At 38.5% G+C, this 21,105-nt stretch overlaps 1 protein-coding gene across 1 annotated transcript in view; it reads right to left on the bottom strand.

Moving 5' to 3' along the window:
• ZFAT (zinc finger and AT-hook domain containing) overlaps positions 1–12,251 on the bottom strand; it is a 295,731-nt gene extending 283,480 nt beyond the window's left edge. Inside the window, exon 1 of the mRNA XM_043979739.1 lies at positions 12,083–12,251. Within this exon, the coding sequence (XP_043835674.1) occupies positions 12,083–12,101 (19 nt within the window). The 5' untranslated portion in view covers positions 12,102–12,251. The remainder of the gene's footprint in view (positions 1–12,082) is intronic.
• Positions 12,252–21,105: the final 8,854 nt, after the last annotated feature.

The following is a 21,105-nucleotide window of genomic DNA, read 5'->3' as shown; positions in this document are numbered from 1 at the left end:
GGTTTCTAGCACTATGAAGAAATTTAATAAAATCATAAAAGTCATCTAGCCCAAACCACTTCCTACACAACAGGGGAATACCCTTCAACTAATCCCGGAGAAAGAGAAGTAGCTGTGGAATCAGTTGATTCCCCAATCTGGAAGAGGTCAGCATCCACATCTGTTACTAACCACCTGTGTGATCTTGGGCAAGTCACTTAACTTCTCTTGACCTTAGCTTCTCCTTCAGTAAAATAAATGGGTTAGATGCCCTGGCATCTGAGGTTCTATTATCCTGTGAACAACCATAAGTTTGTCATCCAGGATCTGCTTAAAGAATTCCACTAACAGCTAACTTACCACATTCTAATGTCAAACACCTCTAATTATTATCGAGTAATCCCTTTGGGGGTTATAAATTTGCCTCCATGTAATTCCCATTTTAGTGCTACTAACTCTACCTTATGGGACCAAGAAGAACAAATGGAATCCTTCCTTCTACATGACAAACCTTCAAATATCTGAAGACAGTGACTAGGTCAGTGAAGAGATGGCAGGGGTGAAACTGAGGGGTGGAAGGACTGAAGGCCATGGTGAGAAAAAAGAACAGGGTAAGGGGTAATAAGGCAGAGGGGAAAGATAGAATGTTGTTACAACCAAATAAAGATATTTCAGAGTTCATGAAAATGGGAAGAACACATTGGATTATGAGAGAGTATAATGATCTCTTTGCATAGCTGAAGTGAACTGGAGTCCACCAAGGATGTGAGAACTGAGTAACCTGAAAAAGCAGGAATTTAGAGTCCTTGTTTGTAGTTCAGTTGTTTGGGTTATGTCTGACTGTTCAAGACTGCATTTGGGGTTTTCTTTGGCAAAGATACTGGAGTGATGTACGATTTCCTTCTCCAGCTCATCTTACAGAGAAGAAAACTGAGGCAAACAGGGCTATTAAGTGACTTGCCTGTAGTAAACAGACAGTAAGTGTCTGAGGCCACATTTGAACTCAGGAAAATGAGTCTTCCTGCCTCCAGGCCTGGTGCACTATCCACTGCACCACCTAGCTGCCCCTTAGAGTCCTTGAGGGAACATCAGTATGTATGTTGTTTCCCCTATTATGATGTGAGCTCCTTGAGGGTGAAGGCTGGTTTTCTTTTCTTTGTATCCCCAGTTCTTAGCACAGTGCCTAGCACCTGGTAAGCCTTAATAAATAGTTCTTGTTACATATCTAGACTGGGCAAACTACTTGACCTCTCAGTACTGCCAAGTAATCTAAGACTCTCTAAATTGCAGGTGAGCGAAAGGATTTTCTACCCTGGAAGTTCCCTACAGGGATGAAATAAAAGTTCTAGATTCACCACTGCATGCCCACACCCTAAAAAAATCAACCTGATAAGAAACAGTTAGCAATTCAGCTCATTCTTAAAGATCCACTAGGGGGAGATAAGTAGTATGTTCTTTCAATTTATCCAAATGAATAAATGACTTTTACACTTTGTAATTTTAATTTTGAAGTTGAGTAGGGAAATGACAGAGAGCTTTATCATGCTCAGACTAATTAATATATTTATGGGGGGAGGAGGGAGGGGGAATATTTCTTGATGTTTACCTGACCGTGAAGAAATATTTTCTCTATCTGCTCTAAAGAAGCAGCATTGACTGACTTAAATAATTTGCACTTTATTTTTTAATTGATGAACAACATAGGTTTAAAAAAAAGAAAATGGGAAAACTTTTCTCAAATGTCCTTTCAACATATAGAAAATGGGAGATATCTAGAAAATAAAATAACCTAAATATTGTAACAGCCTAATATTAGAAGTAGACCTAATGCCAGCACCCTGTTAGTTCAGGTTAAATTTTAGGATGAAAGGAGGTACTCATAAGTCATTGAATATTTAAGAAAAGAAGGTTTACTTGGCCTTAACATATTATGCAAAAAGGCTACAATGGCACTTAGCTTCTAAAGACATGGATTCCTTACCCCTTTCTCTTCCCCACCTGCCACTCATCTTCATAAAGAAGTACATCTCATTAGGGTACAGTAAACTGAGTGGTCCTCATAAATCCACCAAGACAGAGAGGCCTGAATTCATATGGGACCTTTCTTTCTTTCTTTCTTTCTCTCTTTCTCTCTTTCTCTCTCTCTCTCTCTCTCTCTCTCTCTCTCTCTCTCTCTCTCTCTCTCTCTCTCTCTCTCTCTCTTTCTTTCATTCTTTCTTTCTTTCTTTTTGGTGAGGCAATTGGGGTTAAGTGACTTGCTCAGGGTCACACAGCTAATAAGTGTCAAGTGTCTGAGGCCAGATTTGAACTCAGGTCCTCCTGAACCCAGGGCAGGTGCTTTATCCACTGTGCCACCTAGCTGCCTCATCATGTGAGACTGTTCATGCCCTTGGGTAACCAGGAAGCCATGGTCAAGGGAATCAGGGGCCAATCAGGTACCAGTAACAGTAGCTTTAATTTTAAGGGAAAAATATTCCCTGGAGCTGGGGAACCCTGGTGGATATTGGTCCTATCACACCTGATATCTTAATCCATAACACTAGGGGAGATAAAAGGTTCCCAGTAAATGTGTCCCAGTCAAAAAGATGTACATTTAAAATTCTAATGTAGGTGGTGCACTTGGTAAAGTACCAGCCCTGGATTCAGGAGGACCTAAGTTCAAATCTGGCCTCAGACACTTTGACCCTTATTAGCTGTGTGACCCTGGGCAAATCACTTAACCCTCATTGCCCCACCAAAAAAAAAAAAAAAAAACAAGAAAAGAAAAAAAAAATCTAATGTATGCCTTGGGTACTCTAGTTCTACACTAATTCACTGTATCACTTCAGATAGGCTACTTAAACTCTCTAAGCCTCATTTTCTGTAATAAACTAGATCATCTCCAAGTTCTCCTCAAGTTCCAAAATTCTGCTTCTAATTCCTATTGTTATAACATATTTCAATGTATTTTAGAAACTTATCCTTTAGAAGTTACAGCTGTTCTGTCCCAGATAAGGAAAAACAAGTTTGGAGGGATCAACTGACCCAACATACAAAGAGAGTCAGAAACACAACCTAAGCCTCTGTAGTAGTAATAGGGAATTTATTAATTTTTGTGGCTCCAGAAGGGAAAAATAAGCCAGTGGGTGGAAAATATAAACAGGCAGATTTCAATTCAATTTAAAGGAGAATTTCTTCCTCAAATTGGGGGAGAGGGGGGTTAGAAATAAAGGTTATTCAAAAAAAATTACTGCAAAAGCAAAGATTACAAAAGCCAGCAGGGGAAATCCAGCCTGGAGACCACCCAACTCCCCTCCTCAGTTCCCCTTAACCACTTCCATTTCCATTGCCATCATACTGAAGCCAAGCGGTTCCACTGGCTTCCCCTTTACCTTCCAACCACTAGTTTATCTTCAGCCCTATGTTCTTTTCTGGCTCATCAATTCTCATTGCTATAGCCAGATCTATGCCTATGACTCCAAAATCTATACGTCCAGTTCTGAAGAGCTTTCTCCTAAACTCTAGTTCCACATTTCCAACTGCTAGTAGACATTTCCATCTGGCTATTGATAACTACAAAATTTACTGAGAACTGATTCCCCACCCAGTCCCCCTTTCCCAGACAAATGAGTTGCCTGGGGCTTACCAATCTTTGTCAATTCCAGACTCCTGATGAATTTATGGACCTCCCCCACCTTCCCCGCCCCCCACAAGCAACTTATCCCCTCCCAGTGTTTCCCCACCTTACTCCCTAGACTTTATGATTATTATGTGAAAGAGTCCATCTACATTAAGTAGTTTCTATACTTAACTCAGGAGCAATTCCATTGTTTCTTTTGTTAAAGGTTCCTTTCCATTAAGTAGGTGTATGTGACTCTGGAGCAATCTTTTGGTTCCCTTATGTTATGTTACCCCATAAAACCCCTGTCCTCAGTTCCCATCTTTGGGTATTCCTAGCTACCGAGCTTTGCCATATACCACGAGCTATAGTTCCTCTGCCCCGATTAAAGACCTTATTTCTCCTATATTGTTTCCTTAATTTCCAGGTTAACACTATCTAACTGTTTCATCTAAGGCAACATGTATAAAACTGAACTTAGCATCTTTTTTCCAGAAGACCAATTTTTCTTCCTGATTTCCTTATTTCTATTAATTAACCAAGCTCAAAACTCTAAATTCATCTTTTAATTCATCCTCATATATGCAGTTAGGTGCCTGGTTCTATCAATTATTTTTTCATGTTTCTCATATTTAGCCCTTTCTTTTCATTCCTACTGTTATCAAGAGGAACAATAAGGTGGGCACTCAAGTGGAAGAATGAATGCCCTTTTGGAGGTAGCCAAATGTAAGAAATAGGCTTAACTAAAATGAACCCTTCTCAGAGTACTTGTTGTTCAGTCCTTTTTCAATCATGTCCAATTCTTCGTGACCTCATGTGTGATTTTCTTGGCAAAAATACTGAAATGGTTTGCCATTTCCTTCTCCAGCTCATTTTACAGATAATGGACTGAGGCAAACAGGATTAAGTGACTTGTCCAGGGTCACACAGCTAGTAAGTTTCTGAGTCAGGATTTGAACTCAGGAAGATGAGTCTTCCCAACTTCAGGCCCAGCACTCTATCCACTTCATCACCTAGCTGCCCACCTTGGAGTACTTAGAATGATGTTTATCAGTGTTACATTATGGGTAACAAGGGGACAGAAAAGACCAGGAAGACCTAGAACCAAAAGACGGGCTAAGTCAATGGAGTAAGGCAACCAACACATAGAAGAGAGGGAAGCACTACAGGCACTCCCCATGTAGTACTATTTCCACTACAACATGATACTGTAATGTTTAGAATGACGCCACCTGCTGGAGACTTACTGTAGAAAAGCTCCGCCATGAGGAGAAGGCCTCTGAGGGCAAGCCATGTGGTCAAAGTCCTTAGCATCAGGAAGTGATGTTTGCTCATGGGTACTGTCTATAAAGGCTATCAGCCAATCAACTTGAGGAGCCTCCCATTTCTGGGAGGAGGACGCAAAGTAGGAAGCGGACTCAGGTGAAGGGGTTCTCTCTCTTTTGGTTCCTGACCTCGCCATGGTGGGTCAGATGATAGGGTCTCTTAGAAATAGTTAGATTTTTACCTTTCTCTCTGATCTTAATGCTCTTTAACAAATATTTAAACACTTAAATACTGTTGCTAAAGCTTATAATTTATTGGCGACCACTCATTAGATTTTAGATGGTATAGCTAGAGTTTTAGCCCCTTACAATATAGTAGCTTATAATGAAGATGATATTAATAATGATCATAATCACAATTTCACAAAACACTATATATATATATATATATATATATATATAAAAATACACACACACACATATATACATATATATACATGTATACATAAATATAAAGTTCACTTGATAGTCCTTGGTCTACGTTCAAATTCCACCTCAAACACTCACCAGCTATAAGTCACCTAACCTTTGAACCTCAATATCCTCATTTGCAAAATGGGAAGAATAACCACACCTACTTCTTAGGGTTATTGGAAGAATCAAATGAGATGATGTAAGCATTCTGTAAACCTTAAAACACTGTGTAATTTTTGGTTGTTACTATTGTTATGAAAAAATAAAGGAAGAAAAGAAGAAACCACTATCATGCTATTAATCACAAATAAGTTGGTTTAGGCATAGTATTTTTAAACTACTGGGCATCTGGGATTTAGAGATAATGATCTGAGAGATTTTATATCTGTGAAAATTGCATCTTGTTAAAATACATGTAATTATATAATATCGATTAATATTTCTATTCTGAATTAACATGAATGCCATAATGTAATAGAAAGGGTTTTAATTTACTAATGAGAGTTCATCAGAATAGCAATAAAAACTGACTTTTATATGAAGCTTTAAAATGTGCAAAGTGTTTTACATACTTTAACTATTATGGTTTTCACAACAATACCAAGAAGTACCACAAATGCTTGCTTTCCCATATTCTAAATAAGCCAATTGAGGCTCAGTGATTCTTTGCCCAAGGTCACACAGGTTTGTGCTGGAGGCAATATTCAAATCTAGGACCCAACTCCAAATACAACACTCTCTCCTCTAAACCACACTGTCTCTCATACAAATATGATTTCTCATTTGTTATATGTTTAAAAAAATATTTAATCGTAAGTCAAGGTTTCTTCACCCAACCAGGGACAAAGGATTTCTAAAAGAAAACAACAAATAACTTATGTGTTTCAGACAAATTCATATATTCATTAAGGATAGTAACTGTTCTCTTTCTTTCTTTCTATCCCCAGCACCTAGCACAGTGCCTGGCACATAGTAGGTATAAATGGATGCTGCTAGAGAAGAAAAAGATATCTTTCCATGGGCAGTGTGGCTCCTTGGGAAGGTCATAAAAATATAAGCATACAGCAAATCCTCTTTAACAGGTGGATAAATAAATAAACTGAATGATAATTACACCAGAGCTCTGGGGACCCAAAGTGCCTTAAGGTAGAATTAATTCCACATAAGACAAATCTGTCTACCTTGGAACCCTTCCCAGGCAGTTTATTCATCAAAAACACAATAAGGGAAGCAGCTAGATGGTGCAGTGGATAAAACACCGGCCCTGGATTCAGGGGGACCTGAGTTCAAATCCGGCTCAGACACTTAACACTTACTAGCTGTGTGACCCTGGGCAAGTCACTTAACCCCAACTGCCTCACCAAAACAAAACCAAAAAAAATCTAGAAACACAATAAGGGCCCTCACTGTATAACAGCCTCATATACTGATAGCACAGTAACGGGGCTGGCCCTCTGTAGGAAAATGTATAATATGGGAATTGGGCTAGATGATAAGAAAAGCAAGGGAGTCTAAGGAATAAGCTGCACCTGATTGAAATACTCATTCCAACATGCCTATTAGCTGGGGAACTATATTCAAGTAACTTAATGTTACTGAGTCTCAGTTTATTCATCTGTAAAATGAGGATAATCTCCATCATAATGATGTAGGAGGCAAAAAAAAAAAAAAGGGGTTAATAGAAAAACCTAAGACCCAAGCTCTAATTCAGATATGAGCTCCAAAAGGGATTCAGACCCCAGTTAATGCATAACTTACAAATCAGGATGGTAGGTTCTACAGTAATCAGTACCCATAATGAGAACAGAGGGAGCTGGCCCTAAAGGTCTAAGAATATAACAATAAAGCAATTGACAAGGTATAGAAATTCTAATGAAAAATGTGAAACTAGACATGGGAATCAAAAAGTGACATGCGCAGAAAAGGCCAAATTTGTCCCCAGATTCACCTTATGATGTGTAAACCCCAAAAATACACCTCTACAGAAAAAGGTACCTGCCTAGGGGATTGGCTTAGGACCCCAGGAACTCCAAATTAGGATAAACCCTCCCCTGTACCTCCCCAAGGTGGAGATTATTATAATGAGACTGATAATCAATTTGTCCATACTATAAATATAACTGTCTTTCCTTATTCGAGAAATACCTTTCCACTTTTCTGGTTCTCTCCCTGTGATCACTCACAGTATCGCAATAAAACTTGGGAAACTGAGTCACTGAGTCTTGTAATTCTTTGGAAATGACTCACGATCAATTTGACCCCAAATTCCAGCCCACATCAATATCTAACTCAAGGTTATTGTGAAGCTCAACTGAAACAGTATATTTAAAGTATTTTGCAAACTTTAAAGTACTATTTCTTTTTTGTTTGTCTAGCCCTATGATTTCATTAATTTAGAGATCTCTCAATGATGAACCTCCCTCTACCTATAACTTAAGAGATCGAACTGAGCCATTGATTCTGATTTGCCCAGGGTCACATGGCTTGTGTGTTTCAAAAGCATAACCTGAACTCAGGTCTTAAGAAAAGTAGCCACTAAAGCTCACTTACACTCAAAGCATTATGTCACTGCCAGTTATTATTAACATGTTGTCTAAGGTTCATACTAGTTTTAAATCTGACAATTTTTTGCTGTCATCTATTCAAACGAAAAATCCTTTACTCTTGGTAAAATTTCATCTGTACTGACTATTGCTATAAGCTCATTAAGGGTGAAGATCCATGTTTTCTCAAAATAATCATGTGGAGAGGACCTGACACAGCTGTGCACATCTAAGTACTTGATTTAGAAAATGTGATTTTGAACGAATTGACCTTGTAGAGGTAAAATTTCCCTTGATTTGATGGAAATAATGTGTGCAGGCAATTTCTTTTTCCCTTTGGAAGTGGGGAGTTGGAGAACACAGACAGATAAACCTCTCAGTCTTAAAGCTATCCAAAAGTCAAATCTGATTCCTTAACACAGGACATCTTGAGTTTAGAACAGAATGTTATAGAGGCAATTACTACTCAGATAAAGATTGGAATAGAAGACCTTGAAGATTACTGTAATTTAAGATTTCTGAGATTCTATAGCTTCATGAATCTTGGGAAGTGATGTGATATCCTGGAAAGAGCACTAGTTTAGGAGTTATTAAACTTTTGGGGGTCATGGATTCCTTTGGTAGTCTAGTGATGTCTATGGACCCCTTCTAAGAATAATTCTTTTAAATGCATAAAATATATACAATTTAAAAAAAATTGTATTTTAAAAAGTTATTGGTGGCTAGGTGGTGCAGTGGATAAAGCACCAGCCCTGGATTCAGGAGTACCTGAGTTCAAATCTGGCCTCAGACACTTGACACTTACTAGCTGTGTGACCCTGGACAAGTCACATAACCCCCATTGCCCCTAAAAAAACTAATAAAATAAAAACAAATAAATAAATAAAAACAAATGCTGGAAACTACTGAAAAAAAATAGAATACTATTTAAAAAAGGGGGGGGGCAGCTAGATGGCGCAATGGATAGAGCACTGATCCTGGAGTCAGGAGAACCTGACTTCAAATCCGGCCTCAGACACTTAGTAGCTGTGTGACCCTGGGCAAGGCACTTAACCCCAATTGCCTCACTAAAAAAAAAAAAAGTTATTGGGGCAGCTAGGTGGCTCAGTGGATAAAGCACTGACCTTGGATTCAGGAGTACCTGAGTTCAAATCCAGCCTCAGACCCTGGGCAAGTCACTTAACCCTCATTGCCCCTCAAAAAAAAAAAGTTATCAAAATATTTTTTTTTAATTCATTGACCCCAGATTAAGAACCCCTACAGTAGAAGGAAGATCTGAGTTCTATTCCTGGCTCTGTTGTGTAGTCTTAGGGAAATAATCACTTCATCCTGTTTCCTTGTCCTAGTTCAGAGTAAATGAAAGCTAAGATCTAACATGCTATGACTCTTTATTTTCTTACAAGCACGTATCTACTACATTTGTTTTAAATTGTGTTCTCATACCTCACAACTGGAAGTCAGTCAATAAATAAACTCTATTATTAATTAAATGCCTTCTATGTGCTAGGCACTATGCTTTGTGCTGAGGATACAAAGAAATGTCGAAAGCAGTCTCTGCTCCCAAGGACTTCAAAGTTTAATGGGGGAAATAACATGGAAACAACTATATACCAACAAGCTACATAAAGGATAAACTAGTGCTAATCAACATAAGGAAGGCACTAGTATTAAGAATGAATAGACAGGGGCAGCTAAGTGGTTCAGTGGATAAAGCACCGGCCCTGGATTCAGGAGGACCTGACTTCAAATCCGGCCTCAGACACTTGACACTTACTAGCTGTGTGGGCAAGTCACTTAACCCCAACTGCCTCACCAAAAAAATAAAAATTAAAAAAAAATTAAAAGGAATAGGCAAAAGCTTCTTGAAGGAAGAAAGATTTTTCAGTGAGACATGAAGAAAGCCAGAAGCCTAGATACAACACTTTTTACCTGCCTTAGGTACTTAACAGATTCTACTAGGCATTATCTGGATCCTAGCCCTATAACTATATTGTAATAAAACTCACATTTCCATAGTACTTTAAAGATAACAAAGCACTTTCCCCACAAATTTCCAGTAAGCTAAGTAGTACAAAGTATTATTTTGTCTATTTTGCAGATGAGAAAACTGAGAAATAAGTGAGGCAAAGTCCACAGTCACACTAGTTAATGCACCACTTAACTCTGGTCTTCTGACTCCACAACTCAAGAGGTGAGAGGGCAAGAATCATGAGTAGGCAGCCAGGTGACAGTGTATAGGGTACTGGATCTGTAGTCAGGAGGACTTAAGTTCAAATCTATCCTCAAACACTTACCAGCATGGGGCAGCTAGGTGGTACAGTGGATAAAGCACCAGCCCTGGATTCAAGAAGCCCTGAGTGAAAATCCAGCCTCAGACACTTAACACTTACTAGATGTGTGACCCTGGGCAAGTAACTTACCCCTCATTACCCCACAAAAAAACAAACATTTACCAGCAGTGTGAGTCTGGGAAAGTCACTTAATGTGATCACTGTCTAGCTCAGTTTCCCTATCTGTAAAATGAGGATAATAATAGCACCCACCTCCTAGGATTGCTGTGAGATTCAAAAAATATTTATAGGGGCAGCTAGATGGCACAGTAGATAAAGCATCAGCCCTGGATTCAGGAGGACCTGAGTTCAAATCCAGCCTCAGCCAGTTGACACTAGCTGTGTGACCCTGGACAAGTCACTTAACCCTCATTGCCCCGAGGGGGGAAAAATTTATATAGCATTTTGCAAACCTTAAAGCAATATCTAAATGCAAGCTACATCTTGTCATCTCTAAATTCCACACCCACCAGTGCTAACAGCTTTGGTTGGGGCAATCAATGAGATGGCCATTCTTATGAACAAAACATGTTTTACCTAGTCAGTCAAATCAATGAAGAAGCATTTAAGCTCTTACTATGCTCCTGGCACTTCCCAAACTCACTGGGGATACAAGGAAAGGCAAAAATGAGGTCGCTGCCCTCAAGGAGCTCACATTATAATGGGGGAGATAACAAGCAAACAATTCTACCTATACAGTGCACATGAAGAATAATCTCAGAGGGAAAGCTTCCATTGTGCTATAGAAGGGAACTGGGACTGGCCTCTCTTTTTACAGAGACGGAAACTGAAGGTCAAGAAAGCTCAATGAATTTTGTCTCATCAAAGTAGCTAGACCCTGAATTTAAACTCCATTCAAAAACGTTTAATGGAATAATACATGAGAGAGAAGAAACCAGTCACTAGATATATATAGTCTCAGGGAAACTGTTAAGACCAGAATCAGCAGTCACTTCCCCTGAGCCTCTTTACTCACCTGAAAAATGGGAAAAACTTTGTGCTCTCTATATCACAGTATCATGGTGAAGTTGTTTTTTTGTTTGTTTTTTGTTTAGATTTGCCATGTAACCACAGAACCCTTCTGGGAGGCAGATGCTTGTATTACCATCCCCATTTTTCAGACAAGAAACTGAGGCAAATGGAGTTTAAGTTACTTCCCCAGGGTCACATATCTGGTAAATGTCCGAGGCTGAATTAGAACTCAGGTCTTCTTGACTCCAGCATAGAAAGTAAAACTTTTTTGGCAATAAAGTAACACAATATGGCAACATATAAAGTTGCCACTGCAGTGTGTTTGTTACTGTTATCCAGAAATATATCCTTTAGGCACACAAATCAAAATAACAAAAGCAAAAAAATAAAATTCTGGTTTCAATGTGTTGTATTTTTATTTTCTTGGTCTGAATTTTTATTAGATATTTAACTTCTTTACTCCTTTCACTCAAAAAAACAAAAAACAAAAAATCCAGGCACAAATTTCACTCTTTGGAAGCCGACCCGCACCTCTCCAAACTTCCCCTGGGTTTGCACCCGGTTCCTCCTGGAGGCCCAAGAAAAATACGTGTCACCCCAAATGGCAAGAGCGGGCCACCCCGTTTCCATGGAAACCTATCCCGCGCCCGCCCCCCACGCCATTGGCAATGCGAACTACTTTTCTTTTCTAAGACGGCATGAGCCGTTCTGATCTACGCTTCACTCCCTGACGGTACATTCGCGGGTCCACTTCTCAACACAGGCCCTATCCTCTCGCCTCACCAGGGCGGCGCGCGATGAGGAATCCCTCCGCCTCCGCGACAGCCTCAGCACTTCTTCCCAACGCTACATTCCAAACGGCTTCCCGGGAGCCCCACCCCCACTCATATCTTCCCTTTTCCCGTCCCCAACCCGCCTTACCGGCTGCCTGCGTCTCCATGGCAACGCCCCCTCGGAGGAAAAAAAATAGCGTCAGGTCCCTTCCGTGCAGACTGGGAAGGCTGGACTTTCTGCTGGCGACTTGTTTTCTAATTTTATTTTTTTTAAAAAAAGAGCTGGAGAGGTTATGGCGAATCTGCGGTATCCAACATGGCGGATGGAGTCTTCGCCCTCCTCCCTTTGGGACGTTGACGCTGGCGTCCCGAGCGTCCGCTTCAGTTTAAGCCTGGAGAGAGGGAGGGGGAAGGGGAGGGGAAGGGGAGGGGAAGGGGGAGGGGGGGAGCGGGCGGGAAAGTCCCATGAGTATTTTCGGCCAGAGACCAGACCAGTGCGCATGCCTGATTGTAGTTCTTGCTTCTGCTTCTGCTTATTTACCCTCCTTCCAGCGTTCCGGAATTCCACTAATCCGGGTTTTCACAAACCCCTTAACTGGGTATTATGGAGTCTTTGGGAACTGGAAGATTAAGGATTAGGAGTCCTCCTTCCTTCTGCACCAAACCTAAAGATTGTTTGTGTTCTTGTCCAGTGGTCCTCAGTGCTTTTTGGATGGCTAAAATAAGTTTCCAAGATGGTTTTTTTGCAAGCGCCAAACTTAAAAATACCCCCCCCAAAAGAAAGATGATTCACATTTCTATAGTCCTTTAAAGTTCTTCAAGGAGTTCCCTGCAATTTATTTAAGTTACGTTTCCATACCTTTCTTGCGTTTCTGTGCCGCTAAAAAAAAGAGATAGGATTAGATGATTTCTAAAGTCTCAGCTATAAATCCTCTGGCCTATGTGTCAGCCAGCGAGCATGTATTAAATGCCTCCTATGTGAAAGATACTGTACCTGTTTAGAGATAAGGTGCAGTGACAGGCAATGCAGATATCAATAAAAGGACCAGGTAAATCTGTAAAAATGAGAAAATTGCAGCAGATGATCTCTAAAGTTCTTAATAGTGTCTATGAAAAAGCTAACATGCCGTCATAGAACTTATAGTTTAATAAGACAGAAACAGATTACTATTGTAAGGTATATGTGTGTGTTGTCCACGTAGGATATGTGTCCACATGGATTTGTCTAGATGTGGCTCAGGGAAATATGAATAAATATCTCCAGAGACTTTTCACTCACCCTTCTCCAAGAAAGACCAATTTGGTTCCTCATAGAAGGGGAGCAGCAGACTGGAACCATGAGCCTTACTACTCTGCTCTCCTCAGATAAAGGTTTCTGGGCTAATCTTACATCTATCTTCCCCTCCAAAAATAATGCAAGTCTAAAGGGAATAATTTTTAAGTTCAAGTTTTGTTCATGGTCCTTAACCCTGCAGGAATTAGCGTCCCAAGCTATATATCCAAAGGCTTGATTTCCTTCCTACCAATTACCAATTACACAAAGACATACATAGTGAAGATCAAATACAACAGTGAACATAGAATACACCTGTTTATTCAAGCTCGTGGAAACAAATCAAAGAAGTTGTACAGAGAATATACCAGACAATAAATACACAGAATGAATGAGCTCCTCCAACTAGAAATGAGATATATCAGCTCAACCATAAGAGAGAAAGAATCCTTAATCTCATCCAAGGGGAAATTCTCTAAAGCCTTTAGTAAGGTAAACTGGGAACAAGGACATGATCAAGGGTCCAGGGCCTGTACATGTTGGCTTTTCTTTTTCCCCAGTCCTTTTCTGACTCTAGGAACCTCTCCCTGAAGAGAGCATGGAAGTGCTTATGTATTCTTTCCATGCCAGAAGCCAGATAAACTAGGATCTTTCTTTTCCCCAGTTCTTGCCCACCTATTCCACCCTTCACACAGGCGTGGAATCACTATGTAACCATTTTCTCTACCAACAAATAGGCTTTAGTCCTGTGTTATGCTATAATATAGAATCATATACAATATTATTCTCTAATTGCATTATCATTCCATAAAGCTACAGATTATGAAAAAGATATAAACATATCTACCCTCATAGAGTTTATAATCCAATAAGGGAATATGATGGAAATAGATAATTATAATATACAATATTATAATCTAGGGGCAGCTAAATGGTGCAGTGGATAGAGCACCTGCCCTGGAGTCAGGAGGACCTGAGTTCAAATCCAGCCTCAGACATTTAATACTTACTAGCTGTGTGACCCTGGGCAAGTCACTTAACCCCAATTGCCTCACCAAAAAAAAAAAAAAAAAAAAAGCTAAATATTACAATCTAATTGTTATGTGAGATAAGGTATTTAAAGGGGAGTAGGGGTGGAGGGAGGGAGGAAAGTTGTGGCCAACTAGTGAGATAAGAGAAGGCTTAATAAAGGAGGTAGAATTTGAAAAGGCTTTAAAGGGCAAAAAGGAATTTAACTGGTATAGAGTTAGGGTAGCACTGAGGAAAGAACACTAGAAGGAATTCCAGGTCATGTTGATGACTCCCTTTTAGAGCTAATATCTGTACTAGAGCTTAGGTCTTATATTTTTCTATTAACGCTTTTTTGCCTCCTACATCAATATGACTTTAAAGAGGGGGAGGGGGGAGAACTAGACATTTTCTCCAATCCTCATTGACCTCTCTGAAATAGGAATTATGTGCAAAAGATAAATCTTTTTCAGTTGCCTCTACAGTATAGGACACAAGAACACCAGCAATTTAGTAAAATTGTCAATTAGTAAAAAGCTAATCCTTTACCCCCAACAAGCTCAATCAGCACCATGTGCCTACCATGCTACGGCAAGGATGCACAAGCCAACTCATGATCTTGATACTGACCTCCATTCTACCCTCCCCCTGCTAGTGCCCCAGAAAACCAAAAGGCGGAAGCTTGCCCTGTCTAGGAAAGCATCATGGTAGAACCTGTGCATCAAGAGAGCTCAATCAAAGAACTGAGGAACAAAAGGGAACTGGGGCAAGATGTCAGTGTGTGAGTCTGGGTGACACCCCACTACCCCTGAGGGAAAAAGGTCATCATCCAGTTGGGACCAGTTCTATTCACTGCCCTTACCCTCATGCCATCCCACTCACTTGGGGCAGAAAGTGAAGCCTGTGACATAAAATGCCCAGTGTTGGGAGGAAACTAAAATGGCTTTGAGGTCTATCTACAAGGGAAAACACTAACAAAGGAAAAGTCAGAAAGTGAGCAATAGGGGAATAGAAAGGAAAATATTGAAATCACCATAGAACTCAGGAGGAAGAAAATTCAAAGATCTCAGTCTTAAGCAGATAAACTCAACTGGGAAGATATTAATAACAGAAGGAAACACGACCTCCATATCAGCTAAGTGAATCCAAACATCTATGAATAAATATTGTAAAACAAAGAAAAAATTTAAAAACAAGTTTTAAAAATTCATTTATTCTGGATAAAATTATTCTGACAATTATTCCAACCTAATGCTTTCTATATAAACGAATATATTTCAATATGCAGATGGATATATTCATCTGTATATTTTAATATGGATGAAGAATTTTACTGTTATTCTTTCTGCCCTGATGAGGCATGTAGATTCCCTGGAGAACATGGAATTCAGAAGGATATTTCTGAATGATTTAAAAAAGAAATAAGAATTGTAAAGGCAGATTTTATGGTCTATACAACAAAAATAATTGGCAGAATAGAAGAACTTAGATATGTGGTGTTAAGTCTCACCAACAAGACAAAACAGGAAATAATACACAGAAGTAAAGGACAATCTAAAAGAATAAAAGTAAAAAGCAACAATGTTCAAAGAAAACGTGATATAAGCAAAACATTGACCTTGAAATCAGGGTATGTAGGTCTCCCAAAAGAATATGACAAGTCAAAAAAAACCTGAACACTACAATGCAAGAAATAATACAAGAAAAAATTGCCAGAAGTTCTGAACATTGGAATGAATACTGGATGTGGAGTCAGAGGACTGGCTCTTCCGCTTAATGCCTATATGACCTTGGGGCCAGTCAGCTGACTTCTCTGGTACTTAGGTCCCTTATCTTTAGAATGAACTCCAGCTCTAAATCTATAATTTTATAATTATATGCCTAAGGTCTTAACATCTAAGGACCTTAACAGCTCTAAATCCAGGGGCCTGTTTCTTCATTTGCAAATTGAGGAGGTTGAACTAAAGGGTCCTATAAAATCCCTTCAAAGTCTAACAGTAGTTAACTTAATTGAACTATATCATCATAGAGATTCACTCTAACCACAAATTGTCATCTATTAAACCTGAGGAGGAAATTAGAAATTTACTTTCCTGCTTCAGGAAATGTATTTTTGCAGGAGTTTGGAAGATTGAGCAAATTTTGTAACTCCTGATGGACAGGGACCCATCTCTTGAATCTCTTCTGCTACCACTGACCTCGAATCTCTATCACAGCAGCCACCCACCAGAATAGCAGCACTTTGCTGTTTCTATCAAGTGGCACTCATGTGTTGTCAAGTAATTTTGCCAGGATAATGAAATTATATAAAATAGTGCACTCTAATTGTCTCCTGATTGTAATAATGATTTAATCTCAGTCCACACACTGACTCTTCAAAGACTTGAAATTCTGTGATCTAAAATACTGCCAAAATCAGGCAAAAGGATCCCAACATATTGTACCACTTATCTGGTTCTTACTCACAATACAGATTGTTTCCTAGGTGTGTTATGTCAGAATAATTTTATCCAGAATAAAACAAGTAAAAAAAACCTGTTAATTGGCTTTTCCTTTTTTCATCCGTTAGCAACCATGACCATATTGCTTTGAATTGATTTTCATCAGGAAGTCAGTATTGTTCTGCAGAGCTGACAAGACTGGCTTTGTGCAGTTTTTCCTGCAACAGCATTTTAAATGTTATTTATTGATTAACAGATGGATTGCCTCTCTAGGCTGTTGTTACCAAAGTGGATTTTGGGAAAAAAGGAAGTTTAAAATTGTCTCAAAACTCAATTGCCTGTGAATATTAATATGACCACATTAAAAGCTGAAAAATAAAAGAAAATGGATAATAACCCTATGTTAACTTTTTATACCATTTGTTTCTCTGTCTTGACAAGACAAAAAATTGATTGTAAACAATTTAAAGTTTTCAAAATAAAACAAAGCCGTTTAAGGGAGTTTCAAGATCACTACTTTTCATTGTTAATTGAACAAAGTCATGTCAGGTCAAAAAGCATTTATTAAGTACCTACTATGTGTCAGACTCTGCTAATAATAAAAAGAGAGCAGAAAACAGTTTCTGCTCTCAAAGACCTCACAATCTAAGGGGAGCAACAAAATACAAACAATCACGTACAAACAAGATATATACATGATTAGTTGAGAATAATCTCAGAATTGGAAAAGACCTCAGAATTCAACTAATCCAACCCATATCTTTTTTTTTCTTTTGCAGGGCAATGAGGGTTAAGTGACTTGCCCAGGGTCACACAGCTAGTAAGTGTCAAGTGTCTGAGGCCAGATTTGAACTCAGGTACTCCTGAATCCAGGGCCAGTGCTTTACCACTGCACCATCTAACTGCCCTCCAACCCATATCTTAACAGGAATCAGCCCCCACACTTCTACTACTAGGTGACATAGTGAATAGAGTATAGGGCTTGAGTTCATACCCTACTTCAGAAACTATCTATGTGAGCTTGGGCAAGTGATTTGACTTTGTTCAGTCTCAAGTTTCTTCATCTGTAAAATGGGGCTAATAATACCTTGCAGAAATGTTATAAGAATTAACTAATTAACATATAAAGTGTTTTGCAAACCTTAATGCACTATATAAATTATTATTAATAATAATAATAATACATGACAGCACTTAGAATATTTAAAGACAACTATTATTCCCATACCCTTCCCAACATCTTTGTTTCTCCAGGATAAATATCCTCAAGTAATTTAATTAATTCTCATATGACACATATCTTCACCATCCTGGTCATCTTTTTCTCTATGCTCTCCATCTTATAAACATCCTTGGAATGTTCTATCAGAAATATTTTGATCTCAATGTTTTCATTATTTTTAGTGAAATTATGTTATTTCTATGATTTGTTCTTTGACTCTCCCATTCTTTAGGAATAAATTATTTAGTTTGCAGCTAATTTTTAATCCTTTTTTAAAGGCCCCTTTATATATATGCATTGGATCAGAAAAGACTGTATTTAATTATATCTATTTTTCTGTCCTTGCTTGTAAGGTATTTATGCCCTAATAGATGGTCTTTTTGAAAAAGTGCTATGCCCAGCCAAGTAATATCTATAGTCTCATTTCTTTTTCCTAATAAAATCACCAGAGACAGTCATATTTAAGGTTTCCAAAACCCTATTTAGATCCTTAACTTTTTTCTTGCTTATTTGTGTTTAGATATGTATAATTCTTAAATTGGAACTTTAAGGTTCCCTACTCTTATAGTCTTATTTTCTATTTCTCCCTAAAACTCATTTAGCCCTCCCTACCATAACTATAATCTCACTGTATTGATGCTGAACTTAATTTAGAAACCCAATAGTCATAGCCCACTTTAGTTCAAAACTCTTGAGTTGGAGAGATCAATCAGCCTTGGCCTCCTCAGTAACTGGGATAACAGATAAGTGGCACAGTACCCAGCTATTTGCATTTGTGTTACCAAGAATATCAATTACCAAATCTAAAAAACCTTTTCTTAATCCTTTTCCTTCTTGAATTCTCTACAGCCCTTGACACCACTGATCACTCAAACTTGCTTAACAAACTCTCCTTTCTAGGTTCTCCTCCTGTCTATCTAATTGGCCCGTTCTCAGTCTCCTTTGCTGGATCTTCATCCAGATCATAGCTACTCAACATAAATATCCCAATAAACTTAAGCAGCCTTATTCCCAGAATCCTAGGAATTGTTTCAGGAGTTGCTCCTGTTTGCCCTTTTCTCTCAGCTCCACCTAGTTTCTCTTTCTCCAGTTCCATGTGACTTCTGTGCACACCTCCACAGACACACCTCCACAGAAAAAGGTACCTGCCTCAGGGTTGGCTTAGAACTCCAGGAACTCGAAATTAGGATAAACCCTCCCCTGTACTTCCCAAAGGTGGAGATTATTTTAATGAGACTGATACTGTTGTTACTGGGTTTTGAATGTGCTTCTGTGGTTCTTCTGCTTATCTCATTAGAAGCTGGGTTCTTCTTAGAATATATTCTCTAAAATTAGTGAAGTGACTTTTAGAGATCATCCTGAGACATGATCACTTCATCCTCTCCTATTGTTTTCTCTGATTTATTCAAGGAATTAATTTATCACCATGTAAAGAGATCATCTATCATGGCCTCAACTTTCAAAGTTAATTTAATTGGTTAATTTTGACTTGTTGTATAAGATTAGATCCTGGCACATTGATGCACAGTTGGTGAACCTGTGAATAAATACAAACATTCTGGAAAGCACTTTGGAACTATATACAAAAAGCTATTATGCAGTACATTCCCTTTGACCCAGCTATACCATTACTAGATCTATACCAAAAAAGATTTTTTAAAAATAGGAAAAGATTCTAAATGTACAAAATATTTATAGCAGCACTTTTTGTGGTAGGAATAAAGAAAAAACTTGGAAACTAACAGGATAAGTATCAGTTGAGGAATGACTGAATAATTTGTGGTACATGAATGGGATGGGATAATATTGTGTTGTAAGAAATGAGATAGAAATGAGATAAGAAATCCCTTCAAAGAGGCATGGAAAAATGTCTATGTACTGATGAAAAATGGAGTAATTAGAAACCAAAGAACACTGCATACTGTAACATCAAGATCATTAAAATGACCTCTTCTGGGGACTTTTATAAATTGTTGAAGAATGAAGCAAGCAGAACCAGAAGAATAAATTATGCAATAACAACAACACTGTAAAGTCAAATAATTCTTAAAGCTCTAAGAACAATGGTAAATGCAAAAACCATTCATGATTTTAGAGGATTGATGATGAAACACTATCTACTTCATGGCATAGAAATAATATATTTAGTGCATAGAATGAGACAAAAGCACTTAAATATATGTGTGTACATGCACATATGTATGTACACGTACATGCTTACACATGTATACATGTGCATATACATATATACACATTTTGTGTGTGTGTGTGTGTATGCACACACACAGAGCCAATGAGGACATCTATTCTACTTGACTATGCATATCTGTTAAAAGGAAATTGTTTTTCTTTTCTCCCTGTTTTCAATGAAATGAAAGGTGGGAGGAGAGAAAATGGATTTCTCTTTATTTAATAGGTGAGGGAGGAGGTGGTACGTAGGTAGAATGTTGAACTCACTTTCAGATGAGGTCACTATATTGTTATTTTATTTAATTATTTTACTTTGTTACAAGAAACCTCTCACAGAGTGGGGATAGTCTATAACTGTTTGTAATATAAAAACCAAAAAAATACATCAATGCAACTTTTAAAAGAGTAAGATTTAGTGCTGGACTTTCAAGGACCACTTTTTAAAAATATTTGTTCCCCTCTCACTCCTATCCCACCCAATGATGGGTAATGTAATGATTTAGGAGACTATAGAGAGCAGAGTAGAGGTCACCTCACATGTAGGGAAGAGCTTATACAAAGCTGTGGTCTTTAAAGAGGGTGCAAAGGAGACCCAAACCAGAGAGAAAGTGAGGGTTCATATGGGAATTCAGAGGGATATACTCCCATCAGACCTGCTACTGTTGTCATAAGTGTATAGACACTAAACAGTGTGGAGGTGGTTTCTAGTTCTAAAATTCTGACTTTATGACAGCCACCATCTCCCACCTTGCAGACATTGAACAGATGTTCAGATATAGGAAGCTATTTCATCCTTTCATCCAGACAACTCCTCATGCTAGGGCTGCTAAGACTACTGATTGGCATATATTTTTGAAGTAGGAGGCATAAAGGGGTTAACAGAAAAACCTAAGACCCAAGCTCTAATTCAGATGTTAGCTCTAAGAGGGATAACTTACAAGTCAGGATGCTAAGTTCTCTTACCCACAGAAATCAGTACCTATAACCGGAACAGAGGGAGCTAGGCCATGAAGACCTTAAATAAAATGACAGCCTAT

The sequence above is a fragment of the Dromiciops gliroides genome, chromosome 1, assembly GCF_019393635.1.
Source record: "Dromiciops gliroides isolate mDroGli1 chromosome 1, mDroGli1.pri, whole genome shotgun sequence".
Lineage (NCBI taxonomy): Eukaryota > Metazoa > Chordata > Mammalia > Microbiotheria > Microbiotheriidae > Dromiciops > Dromiciops gliroides.
This window is presented reverse-complemented; position numbering and strand designations above follow the sequence as displayed.